The sequence below is a fragment of the Geotrypetes seraphini genome, chromosome 4, assembly GCF_902459505.1.
Source record: "Geotrypetes seraphini chromosome 4, aGeoSer1.1, whole genome shotgun sequence".
Classification (NCBI taxonomy): domain Eukaryota; kingdom Metazoa; phylum Chordata; class Amphibia; order Gymnophiona; family Dermophiidae; genus Geotrypetes; species Geotrypetes seraphini.
The window spans coordinates 12,629,779-12,643,961 of NC_047087.1; the positions used below are offsets into that span (position 1 = coordinate 12,629,779).

Sequence of the window (14,183 nt, forward strand, 5' to 3'; positions counted from 1 at the left end):
TGATAAGTTTTATTAACGATTTCACAGTATTCGCGGGGCCTATACCAAAAACCCATGCATATGATATGAAAAAGTTATTCGCAGGCCGTCTTTGAACGTAACTCCCTAAAAACATATCTGTTCTCGAATTATCTAGGTAGCTGATCCGCACTTCTCATGATGTTTCATTCAGGCCACCAAGCCTTGTATTTCTTTGTTGCAGTGTTTGCATTTTGCACACATGCCTACCTTACCTATACGTAGAGGAACATCATTAAAATATTTCCAAACCAGGTCTCTTTTACGGCCTACTACCATTATAGGTTTTTTCCTCCAAGGAGAGAATAATATGATAAACCTCAGGCTATATACTGAAAGATCCCAAGACTCGTGGAGTATTCTGCTCAAAAAGTTTCACTTTCATTTTTGCAGCTTGCCCTTCCCTCCTCACACTGAGCTTGTGCAGATATATAAACTTAGCATTTACGAGGTAAGGGGTTGATTCTGTGTACATCAATTTGCAAAGGAACAATGGGGCTGAGGTCTTTCTCATCTCTGTTTCTAGTGCAAGAGGCACATCATTCTTGAACCTATGGGTAGTCAATTCTTGGTCACAAGATCCTATGTAAAAAGCTTCATTTACATTTTTCTGCTTTGCCTCCTATTCCTCTGGGCTGTCTTCCATTTCTCTCTCTACACACGAGATAGAAAAAGCCTGTCTGTTCTGCTCGTGTTTATTTTTCCTTTATTTTTGATTTTTTATTCGATCGTTATGCTTTTCAGTGCTGTAGAGGCTCCCAATTAAGGGACAACTCTGGCTGTGGGAGAACACAGACATAGAGCAGAAGTCTGTAACCAAGGGGCAGCCTGTGTTGCGGGGCACCTGCTTGGCCAGCCTGCACCAAAAGCTCGGGAGCCCGGGGACCATTCCTTTGGGAGCAAGGCTTGCTCCAGATTTTGTCCGCAGAGAGCTTGAGTGACTCCGTGGTGATTTTTCTCAATGATTGGGGCCGACTGCGTTTCCTACCCCCAAATGCATGCATGAGTTCCAGTGGGGTCTCAGGCTGGTCAGTGTGTCTGAAAGGCAGTCCGAAGAATCAAGCAGTCCACTTTTCAAGTTTGTGTGAGGCAGATGTTCTCCCATTCAGCTGGCTGCAGTTTCAGTCTAGGCAGCTCCCTGCACCAGTATGGCACAGTGAGTACAAGGCAGACAGCCTATGAGACAAAATCGGGGAGGGTTTCTAAAACTGGTATATTGGATTCTGGTGCTAGAGACAGGGTGCCGTACCCCTAAAATCCCATTTTCAGAATTTTTTGACCCTTATTTAGCTCCCTCAGACCAGTTTTCATCAGTTCTTGACCTTTTCCATTCCTTAAACAAAGTTTTCTTGTCTCTGATGGCTTCCTTCACCTCTACAGTGAGCCATGCCGGTTCCTTGATCTTTTTCCTCTTGGATCCCTTGTTGATATGTGGTATATACAGATTTTGAGCCTCGGTGACTGTGTCCTTAAAAAGGGACCAAGCTTGCTCTAGCATTTTTACAGTGCTTATCCTCTTCTTAATCTTCTTCCCTACCATGAGTCTCATCCCTTCGTAATTCCCATTTTGGAAGTTCAGTGACATGGCCATCAATGTTTTGCCCCCGCGTCCAGGTCGAAGTGGATCATGTTGTGATTGCTGTTTCCTTTCTACTTCTACACCTTGTGCCGGTCCTCGCAGTCCATTTAGAATTAAGTCCAGAATTGCCTTTCCTCTCGTATTTTCCTTGACAAGTTGTTCCAGGAAGCAATCGCCTACAGCATCCAGGAACTTGGTTTCCCTAGCGCGGCCAGAGCTGCCTAGGTTCCAGTCTATCCCCTGTTTTTATTTAGCTTCCATGCCTGACTAACCTTTGTTTCTACACCACTACTTAGAAGTTCCTTAGGCCTAGCCGCACACAGCTACCCCTGAGCCTTTGTTTTGCCAGTTATGCAAAATAATAATAATAACTTTATTTTTATATACCGCAATACCATAAATAGTTCAGAGTGGTTTACAGAGAAAGAGACTGTATACAGACAGCGATAATACAAAAAACTTTCAAAATTACATTAGCATGCTAAGATTAATCGAGTTTATCTGGGAGTGTTTTAGGAATGCATCAAGGCAGAAGTGGAGTTAGAGAAATTTGTCAAAGAGATACGTTTTGATTGACTTCCTGAAAGTTTGATAAGAAAATGTGTTTGAAATAAAGTTGGTTTAAACGCTTGTTCCATTTGCCTGCTTGGAATGATAGGTGGGACGAAACGTCGATCCTGTGTTCTTGATCAAAATGAGATAAAACCAGGTTTTATGTAGAGATGTTTCCATGAACCAATATTGTCTACACTCTTAGATGACGGGAAGACACCCCAAAAATGGGAAGGTCAGATCATCTGCTAGTAGTGTGTGAGGACTCTCTTGCCAGGGCGTTTTCTGCTACATTGAAGTCTGCATGGGGAGTGACTTGGATCAAAAGTGGAGCTTCTTCCAGTGAAGAGGCATCATCGGAAGACGTGCACTTTTATTTAAAGCAAGAGCCAGGTGTCGCTGGATAAACCGCTGGCTGCATGGTACACACAACACCCAGGCTTCTCTAATCTTAGTTCTGAAGCCTCTTTGCAAAAGCCATGTCCTTGGCTGCTTAGTTTAATGAAAGCTTCCTTTCCTAGGCTACCAGAGGAGTGCAGTCAGCTAGAAAATGACACGGGGACATCCCCGTTCTGACCCCGTCCCCGCCCCATCCCTACAGGCTTCCTCCTCCTCTGCATAAGCCTCAAACACTTTAAAATCATAAGTGTTTGAGGCTTGTGCAGATGAGGACAGAACGAGGATGGAGATGGATTCCAAGAAGGCAAATTTGTCCTCGTGGCAATCTGTACAGTAGAAATCACAGCAGGACAATGCAGAGCTGACTTTTTCCTCACCCACCCACCCCCCTTTTATAAGTTTAGGGATTCTTAAATGGATTTTTTTTGTTTTATAAATCTTTATTCATTTTCTTATGTTACAACAAGTATTTCAAATAAATTCATTATAAACTTGAATAATCACACTTGATTAACTTACAGATTAATATCAAATTTAAAATTTCTTTAGAAAATCAATATTTTATAAAGTTATAATATTATGTAAGAAATCTAAATTAATATAATTATTATTGAATATAATAATCTCCCCTCCCTCTCTCCCTCCCTATCAATATTGAATGAGAAATCTTTATTCATTTTCATATGTTACATCAACAATATAAATTCATACTAATATTTCAGAAAACTAAATTTATATAATTCTTAGTTAATATAATAATATCCCATCCCCTCCCCCCTCCCTTCTATTCAGTAATACATGAATAAAATTTTTAAATGTTATTTTATCCATATTTCATATTATAAATCTAGTATTAATATATTATATAATATTTAGAGATATGATCTCTTTTTCTTCTAATCAAATTCTATACATGGGAAAATTAATCATTCTTTACAATATTCAGTTAATGGTCTCCATATTTTTTGAAATTTATCTACATGTCCTTTTTGTGTTGCTATATTGAGCTCCATTTTGTATATATGACATACAGAATTCCACCAGAATGTATAATTTAATCTGTCATGTTTTTTCCAATTGAATGTGATTTGTTGTATTGCTATTCCAGTTAAAATAAAAAGAAGTTTGTTATTACTTGATGATATTTGACTTTTTGCTCTCATTTAGTTTGGCATGGAAACAAAGCTAGTATATCTAAAAGAAACTAAGGTAATTGGAAAAAAAATAAAGGACCCTCATTTAGCAGAGCTTCCTTCTTCTGCCCCTTGACAGGGCAGACTTTCAGCTGGGTCACTGCTTTGAGCGATGGCCCCAAGTCCCCGCTGCCTTTGTGAAATAGAGAGGTCGGAGTGATATTGGCTACACAGAAGTGGCAGTGTCAGCTTGCTGAACTGCTTAAATTTGCTTGCTTGCTTGCTTCTTCTGGGACTGCCCGTAACAGGATGGAATAAATTCCTTCCCCTCTAATGTATATTGGTAAAGTAATCCTGAGGAATTTTGCCCAGTGCCTTTACCTTTGTGCATCCCCAACCACCTTTGATAAATCTAATCCTGCGTAGTGGTACAACAGATGAAGTACATCTTAAAATAAAAGCATGCTAAAGGCACCTTCTGTACATACACTATACCTTATTAACAGAAAAGAATGAGGGAATACAGAATGGACCAGCCAAACAGAGGCATCCCATCAGACTAAGTTAGATATGCTTATAACAAATATGGTTTTGAAGAACGTATTGCCAGAGGTTGTGTTAAGAGCGGATAGCGTAGCTGGTTTTAAGAAGGGGTTGGACAAATTCCTGGAGGAAAAGTCCATAGTTCGTTATTGAGAAAGACATGGGGGAAGCCACTGCTTGCCCTGGATCGGTAACATGGAATGTTGCTACTCTTTGGGTTTTGGCCAGGTACTAGGGACCTAGATTGGCCACTGTGAGAATGGGCTACTGGGATTGATGGACCATTGGTCTGACCCAGTAAGGTTATTCTTATGTCACGTCAAAGCTATTGTATCTGCTGCCAAGATAGATTATGTCAAAATGTCAATTTACAGAATATCTCTGCAAACATTGTCTGAACTGCTGGGGAATTTTTGTAAAGTTGCAGAACTCCTGCCTGTAGCTCTGTTGCTGAGTAGCAGTGGTGTCGCATGCATGCACTGGTGTTTCAGATTGCTGTCGGGGGGCTGGACTGCTTCAGGCTTATGTTGCAGGGGTTGTCCAGGCAAAGATATGGGAAGAGGAAAACAAAACAAAGCCATTATCACTTTGTCAGCTGAAATAAGCTATTTTCTTATTTGATTATAGAAAAAATTTCTCAACAAGTGTTAAGGGAAACTTCAGGTATTAACCCACAAATACAGATATTCAGATATATAGGGCTGAAAATCCCCCAGGACTTATTTGTCAGAGGTAAAATGTACTTTTTAAAAAATACTCTGTTTATTCAAGAAAAGTAATACAGCACCAGATACAATAGCATAAATAAACAGTTGCATTGGATGTATATACAATCGATAAGATTGTTTATACAGTAACCCCACTCGAAAGAAACCAGAGAAAAAAACGAGCCCAAGTCTTGGTTCTTATAACCCAGGCTCAGCCAACATTACCCCCCCCCCACTACTGGAATTCTTCCCCCCTCCCTCCATCTCATCCTCCCCACAACCTATTGAACCTCCCTCCCCTCCTTGGAAGCATTGGGCATACTGGTCTCTGCAATCTATTCAGTGTCTGACTCTGTAATATAGGGAAAAGTGATTGCAAATAAGAAGACCATGCTGCTAAAAATGTTTTACTCCGGCTCCTAGAGAAGTGAGCCGCCACAGACTCCCAGATCATCAGGGCATGGAGTTTATTCCTCCAAAATCATATTGTGGGTGGTGAATCCTGCAACCAATGATTAAGAATGCATTTCCTACCTAAAATATAGCTTTTACTAAAAAAAAAAAAAGAGTGTCCCTCGAAGATTGACTCCCCAAATAGCCTACAGAGGATCTCTAATCAGAAAATAATGGGTATATATTGAAAGAACTAAGGCCAGTACTGGGTACACTTGCATGGTCTGTGTCCCGTATATGGCCATTCAGTTGAGGATGGGTTGGGGAGGGTTTAGATGGGTTGGAGTGAGCTTTGACGGAGACTCCAGTAGATGGAACCTAAGCAAACTACCGGACAGAGCTCTGGTTTCTGGCCCAGGAAAAAGAACCTTTACTCTCTTCCCCTTCCTTTTGCTTTCTTGCAGCCCCTCTCATGCCACAGTCAACCTTCTCAATGCTCCTTGAATCCTCCTATTGGGTCTTCATTGTGTTAAAGAAGCAGCTTGCTTAGCTGAAAACATTACTACCTCACCTGCAAAAAAATCCACTTGCTTTCAGACAAATGGATTTTTCAAACTTGTCCTTTTTTTTTTTTTTTTTAACAAAGACAATGCATTTTTTGTACTGCTATCACATACATATATTTGTATAACAGCTAGTGTTTAAATCTTGAACGCAATCTGTCTGGTTAAATTTAACATTTTAATTCAAGAATATTATTTGTCCGACAGCCTTTGTTCATCTATTTCTCCCTCTCCCTCTTCTCTCTTCTCAATTGGTAGTATTAATAAAGCTCCTCATTGTTCTGCCCCCACATTTCAGATAATACTTTTCCTTATCATTTTTGAAAGACTCGCATGTTTTTTTTCCAAATTGGACTAATTTTTTCTTTTGTACCACCAAATCTTGCACATCACAAGGATATTCCAAAGCCTGTCAGTGACACCCCCCTTCCTCCCATAAGTAAATTTTTCTTCCAATAGCGGGCAATTTCATATCTTATAGCTACAAGCATCATTTCTGATATTTTAAACATTTTTAAAATATATATTTTAATTTGTCCTTCTCCCCATAGTTCCCTACCATCTAGAACAGTGGTTCCTAACCCTGTCCTGGTGAACCACCAGGCCAATCGGGTTTTCAGGATAGCTCTAATGAATATGCATGGAGCAGATTTGCATGCCTGTCACTTCCATTATAGGCAAATCTCTCTCATGCATATTTATTAGGGCTAGCTTGAAAACCCGATTGGCCTGGTGGTCCACCAGGACAGGGTTGAGAACCACTGATCTAGAACTAAGGGTGGACAACCATAGTCCTCAAAGATCAGAATCCATTCAGATTTTCACAATGCATGATATTGCTTTTGCATGTACTGCTTCCATTTTATGCAGAGTTCCTGGAAGACCGAGCTTTGTTCGGGGAAAATGGGCTGTGGGATTAAGATGGGGTGGTTGTTTGGGTTATGAGACATTAACCCTTAGTCCTGGTTTTCCCTGTAGCCTATTGACTAGCTAAGCTTCCTTAGGAATGTCTGACCCCTGAGCTGCTGTTATCTTGTTATCAGTTTTCATGCCTCCCCCAGCTTGCATTTACTTTAGCTTTATTCTCCCTTTTTACATTCCATATAAGAACATAAGATTAGCCTTACTGGGTCAGACTAATGGTCCATCCAGCCCAGTATCCCGTCTTCATGGAAGCCAATCCAAGTTGCAAAAACCTAAATAGTAGCAGCATAGGTACTTGAGGGAGTCCAGAGAAGGGCAACTAACTTGATAAAAGGTATGGAAAACCTTTCATATGCTGACAGATTGGAAAAGCTGGGGCTCTTCTCCCTGGAGAAGCGGAGACTTAGAGGAGATATGATAGAAACCTTCAAAATCCTGAAAGGCATAGAGAAGGTAGATAGGGACAGATTCTTAAGACTGTGGGGAACCACAAGTACAAGGGGGCACTCAGAGAAATTGAAAGGGGACAGGTTTAGAATGAATGCTAGGAAGTTCTTCTTTACCCAGAGGGTGGTGGACACATGGAATGCGCTCCCGGAGATTGTGATAGGGCAGGGCACGCTACGGGGGTCAAGGAAGGTTTAGATAAATTCCTGAAGGATAAGGGGATTGAGAGGTACAGATAGAATTAGAGGGTACAGATAGATTTAGAGATAGGTTATAGGAAAAGGCAGGAACCACGTAACAGGTCATGGACCTGATGGGCCGCCGCGTGTGCGGACTGCTGGGTGCGATGGACCTCTGGTCTGACCCAGCGGAGGCAACTCTTATGTTCTTATTTCATGCTGTCGATCCAGGGCAAGCAGTGGCTTCCCCCATGTCTGTCTCAACAGCAGAATATGGACTTTTCCTCTAGGGACTTGTCCAACCCTTTTTTAAAACCAGCTACATTAACTGCTCTTACCATATCCTCTGGCTTAACTATTCTCTGAGTGAAAAAATATTTCCTCTTATTGGTTTTAAAAGTATTACTCTGTAACTTCGAGTGTCCCCTAGTCTTTGTAAATCTTGATGTAGTAAAAAATTGATCCACTTGTACCCGTTCTACACTACTCAGGGTTATGTAGGCTTCGATCCTATCTCCCCTCAGCCGTCTCTTTTCCAAGCTGAAGAGCCCTAACCTCTTTAGTCTTCCCTCATATGAGAGGAGTTCCCGTCTGCTTTATCATCTTTGAACCTTTTCTAGTGCTGCTAAATCTTTTTAGAGATGAGCCCAGAACTGAATGCGAGGAAGTTCTTTTTTACCCAGAGGGTGGTGGACACATGGAATGCGCTTCCGGAGGTTGTGATAGGCCAGAGCACACTACAGGGTTTCAAGGAAGGTTTCGATAGGTTCCTAAAGGATGAGGGGATTGAGGGTTACAGATAGATGTAGAGGTAAGTTACAGAAATGGTCAGGAACCACTTCACAGGTCACAGACCTGATGGGCCGCCGCGGGAGCGGACCGCTGGGCGCAATGGACCTCTGGTCTGACCCAGTGGTGGCAACTTCTTATGTTCTTATGAATGCAATACTCAAGGTGAAGTTGCACCATTGTGTGGTACAGAGGCATGATAACATTCTTACCCCCTTTTTACAAAAGCATAGCGCGGTTTTTAGTGCCAGCCATGACTCATAGAATTCCTTGGAGCTTGCTCATTTTATACAGTATAATAGGATAGATCTCATGTTTGTTCATTGTGGGTTGTGGCCCAGCTTTAATCGAAGACATCCTAGCTTATGTATTGGAGAGGATAGGAAAAATTTGCCCATTGAGATTGAGCCATGTGAGATCAGCCACAGACTAGCAGCATGGAATGGAGTCGCAGCTTGGAAAGAGCACTGCTGTTACAGGGCATGGCTTTTGAGCTCACCAGTGCAGAGTATTGTCTAAACCAGGGGTGTCAAAGTCCCTATTCGAAGGCCGCAATCCAGTCGGGTTTTCAGGATTTCCCCAGTGAATATGCATGCAGTGCTTTTATTCGGGAAATCCTGAAAACCCGACTGGATTGCGGCCCTCAAGGAGGGACTTTGACACCCCTGGTCTAAACAGTCTTATGGTAAGACATCTCCCTGATAAAGCCAAAAATTCTCATCTCTTCTCTGCTTGCTAAAATATCACCTACTATCATGCCTGCCAGCAAGGCCCGACTGTACTTACCTGCTTAGACCTCCTCACCCAAATCTGTAGCATTTATTTAATAATATTTCTATTCCGCACTATATCAACCTACATAATAAAACAAATCTCAGACATCAGATGTATACATCGTGTAGCCTTCATTCTCCCAAAATCATCTTGCTCAAAATTATCCAGCTCATTTCAATAAGGGCAGTTACTTCTTAACCAGGTCAGAGATGGATCTTATCTACGAACACAATTCACATTCTCATAAATTGTAAAAACAAATGAGTCTTCAGTTCTTTTTTTTTTTTGAAAATGTTTTTATTAAAGGATCAATGCACAAGAGAAAATACGAAAGGCAACCAAGAAAGAAAACAGCAAATTAAAACAGAATCTCTCTCGGTCTTAAGGGTATGAAAACTGTCTATAGAAATATCAAGTGTATTGTTAAGATAATTGTATAAAAATTTATGACACTTGTTGTTAAATGAAAAAATCAATAAAAAACTTTAAATAAAAAAAAAAAAGAAAAAAAAAAGAAAACTGTCTAGATATACCATGTTTCCTCAAAAATAAGAGAGTGTCATATATTAATTTTGGGTCCAAAAAACAGGACTTATTTTTGGTGTAGGGCTTATTTTTTTCATGTACAATGATCTGCTCTCCCTTCCTCTCCTTCACCCCAATTCTTCCTCTTTCCTTTCTCTCCCCTACATGTGCAGCATCTTTCCTCCTCTCTCACCCATCCCCTTGTGCCTTCCCTCTGCAGCATCTTTCTATCCCTCCTTCCCATCCCTCTGTTCTGCAGAACCCTTGAGCAAGCATCTTTCTATCCCTCCCTCCCATCCCCCCTGCACAGTCGAACCCCTGCTGACCCTTTCCATCTTTCCCCTCCATCCGAACCCCGCCGACCCTCCCACCGCAGAGACCGACATACCTCCTAAACAGGCTGCTTCGCAGCCTTCTCCCTGTGCCGGGTCGCTGATGACACCATCGGTGATGTTGCAGAGGATAGGACCCAGCGGGAGAAGACCGTGAAGCAGCCTGTTTAGAGTGTCGGCGGGTTTCGAATGAGAGGGAGAGATGGAAAGATGGGAGGGTCAGCGGGGGTTCGGCTGCGTGGGGGGACGCGCTGCTGCCAGCAAATCCAGGGACATTTGGGTTAGGCTTCCGGGATCGATATTACTAGGGCTTATTTTTGGGGTAGGGTTTATAGTAAGACCTACCCAGAAAATTATGCTAGAAATTATTTTCGGGGTAGGTCTTATTTTCGGGGAAACACGGTAGACGATATATCAATTTTAAATCTATATAAATTAACAGTACACCTTCAGAAAAACACAGACAAGTAATAAAGAGATAACAAGATAGTGAATTTCAGTTGTACAATGGACAGTTAATGAGTAAGAGGAGGGAGGAGGTGGTTTTACTGTAAAGTAGCTTCTCAAGCACATAAGCTGCTTTGGGCTCAAATCCTAGCCGAGTTAGCTCAGACTTTCCTTTTTCTGAGGCAATTAAAAATCTGACCTTAGAGCAAAAGTTGACTAACCACTGGCTGCTTCTTGTCTTCCGCAGAAGGTTAAGAAGGATGTGGATAAAGGCGTACTGCACACAGACATGTTCCTGCTGAAAAGCGAAGGCAAAGAGAAGGAAGGTATGAAAGAGCTGGTGGTGGCTGGTTATTGAACTCACATTAGCACCTCTAAGTGAAATGTGTGAAAAGGATTACTCCGCTAGCAGCGCTGTCTTGGAAGGAGCACATTAACCTTGGCAAGACTGGCAGCGAGACCCAGTATATCTGAGTTAGCATTCAGACAAAGGGCTAGATTCATCAATCTGCCGATCCAGGTCCGACGAATTCTGCAGCTAAAATATGCAGATGGGGGGGCGATCGGAAGAACGCCCCCATCTGCCAGCACAGATCGCTTTTCTGCGATCCCTACGCATGCACACATCATCTGTAGATGGTCTGCGCATGCTCGTCGGAGCCAACTTTAAACTTTTTTATTAGATTTTAGCCCTGCGAGCCTGTGGTTTTAACCCACTTTAAATCCGTGGGTTAAAGCCACGGGCTCGCAGGGTGGGGAAGGACAGGAGAGATTTGGGGAAGTCAGGGCAGGAGAACCGGGGCGGCAAGCAGGCAGGAGACTTTTGGGGAAGTCAGGGCAGGAGAATCAGGGTGGCGAGCAGGGCTTCCAGAGTCGGAAAGATGTTTTCGACTGGTCCCAGCAGTCGCTTCTTCAGTTCATCAGCCAGCCCAGTCGGATCAAGAATTTTGTGTTGTGAACCACGTCCCTGTCTTCTTTGCATGCGTTTCTCCTCATTTGCATGCACGGATTCAAAGCGGATCGCAGGAGAGGTTAGTGAATGGGGCCCGAGGGAAATCTGCTCACAAACCGATCGGTACAAAGGCCCTGATGTCCTAAATTGTCCAAGCCCCGATTGTCTTCCCAGTTTGGCTGGTTTAGCAATGACCTCATTTGCTGACCCAATGTTCCACATGTCTCGCCATGTAGTTTCTGTGCGTTTTGCCATACAAACAACCTCATTTAGTAATAAAATTTAATGTACAATTTGTGAGTTGCTCCATGCCTAGAAATGAGATCATTAATATAAAAACGAGACATCTGATTGATGGCCTAACATCGCAAAGGCATGTACTAAATTTAGCGACGGCTAATAACGACCCGAAAAAACTGACAGGTCTGTCATATTTTTTCTTTTTCCTTTTTTATGGGCACAGATGTGTGTATAACATACACACACTATCTGCCCCATAAAAGAAAGTTGTGTGACACCCTTTGATACACCTGAGAGAATTAGGAGAGCAATAGAAAAGGATGCTGGGGAAAGAGAGAGAGAAAGCATATGGCACAATCCTAAAATGCTTTAATTTCAAAATTGGACATGGTCTGCTGAGTACAGTTTTTTTCTGTACCAGTGAAGCTAAGAGAAATATCTAGCCAAGGTCTGAGTGTCTGGAAAAACAAGACATAACATAACAAACCTCTTCCCTTTAATTAATTTGTTTTTAATGATATAATTATTAACTTCCCCTCTCCCTTTACCCTCAAGCTCATGTTTGTATTTGTAATTTGTCTATTTAATGTTCACATTTCCCCCCCCTACAAAAATTTATTTTAACCTTTCATTTTTAGCATTGTAAACCAGCCAGGTGCACATCGATGGTCGGTATATTAAAATTAATTAAACTTGAAACTTCAGGACAATAATATTGCTTAATTAGCAAATGTTCAAGTTTTTAGATCGATGTATGTAACAAGGTCAGTGTGTCCTCAGTGAACATGTTGTTAACCCCTTCTGTTGCTGACAGGGGTGAAACCTATCGCATGGGATAATTGAGTCATTATTGTTGCTAGGGAAATTAACAAAAATATAGACTAGGGGTCAGACTGTTGAAAATGCTTGGAGAGAAAAACACATCTGTTTATAAGAACGTACATATTTTTTTTCACTTACATAGTTAGGAAAAATAGTCATATCAAAAATTGACTATTGCAACGCCCTGTACAAGGGATCTACCTTAAAAGAAATACGTAGACTGCAAATTCTTCAAAATATCGCAATAAAAATAATCACTAAAATAAAAAAATTTGATCATGTAACTCCCCTTTTAAAGGAAAAACATTGGTTACCCGTAAATCACAGAATCACATATAAAATAGCATTATTCACACTTAAAATATTAATAAACAAAGCTCCTGCATTCTTAGAAAGATTTCTAATAGAGAATGACACGGTGAAAAAATTGGTCCCCGTCACCGCCCCGTCCCCGTCTCACCATCCCCGTCACCGCCCCGTCCCCGTCTCACCATCCCCGTCACCGCCCCGTCCCCGTCTCACCATCCTCTTCACCGCCCCGTCACCGCCACTGCCACCCCATTCACCGCCCCGTCACCGCCACTGCAATCCCATTCACTTTTCTTTATTTACGTATAAAGGAAACATTCTTTAAAACTTTAAAACTTAGTTAAATATTAGTTAATAACTATACAAAAACAAAACACGCAGAGAAAAAATTAATTAATAAAAATTCTCAAAACTGACACATTTTGATCACTAAATTTAAAATAGTTATTTTTCATACAGTTTTTCAATCACTAATCTTCCACCACCCCTGGGGCTAGCAATGCAAAAACAAACACGACATGTACTTTAAATGCTGCCGTGATTAGCATAGTGACCGCGGCTACGGCTGCAAGTCTCCCCTCCCCCCAGCGATCACGGCAGGAGGGCACCCAACCCCTCCTGTAGACCCCCCCAACGGCCCTCCCGACAATCGCAGCAGAAGGGTACCCAACCCCTCCTGCCGGTCCTCCCAATGGCCTCCCCTAAGATCGCCGGCAGGAGGGTACCCAACCCCACCTGCTGGACCCCCCCCCAACGAACCCTCCCACCCCGGAACCCCCTTAGTCTTACTTTCCAAGTTGGACCGGACGGCTCCTCACACGTATGGCCAGCAGGCTTGCCTCCGTCCAAATGAGGCGGGCCCGCCCCTACCCTGCCCAACCCACAGGATCCTAGGGCCTGATTGGTCTAGGCACCTAAAGCCACTCCCGCTATAGGAGGGGCCTTAGGTGCTTGGGCCAATCAGGCCCTAGGATCCTGTGGGTTAGGCAGGGGAGGGGAGGGGCGGGCCCGCCTCATTTGGACGGAGGCAGGCCTGCTGGCCAGACGAGCGAGGAGCTGTCCGGTCCAACTTGGAAAGTAAGACTAAGGGGGTTCCGGGGTGGGAGGGTTCGTTGGGGGGGGGTCCAGCAGGAGGGGTTGGGTACCCTCCTGCCGGCGATCTTAGGGGAGGCCATTGGGAGGCAGGGGAGGGGAGGGGCGGGCCCGCCTCATTTGGACGGAGGCAGGCCTGCTGGCCAGACGAGCGAGGAGCTGTCCGGTCCAACTTGGAAAGTAAGACTAAGGGGGTTCCGGGGTGGGAGGGTTCGTTGGGGGGGGTCCAGCAGGAGGGGTTGGGTACCCTCCTGCCGGCGATCTTAGGGGAGGCCATTGGGAGGACCGGCAGGAGGGGTTGGGTACCCTTCTGCTGCGATTGGCAGGAAGGGTTGATCTGACAAATGAGGAGCACGGTGAAACACAGGTAAATAGCGGTTCCTAGAAGGGGATACATTGGCCCGCGGGGACAAACCTGTTCACCGTTTCCGCAGTCGGTGAATGGCCTTGTCCCCGTCACCGCA

General features: G+C 43.2%; 1 protein-coding gene across 1 annotated transcript in view; it reads left to right on the forward strand.

Annotated features, from left to right (window-relative positions):
* KLHDC4 (kelch domain containing 4) overlaps positions 1–14,183 on the forward strand; it is a 132,721-nt gene that overhangs the window by 99,041 nt on the left and 19,497 nt on the right. The window contains exon 10 of the mRNA XM_033941294.1: positions 10,552–10,630. Within this exon, the coding sequence (XP_033797185.1) occupies positions 10,552–10,630 (79 nt within the window). The remainder of the gene's footprint in view (positions 1–10,551; positions 10,631–14,183) is intronic.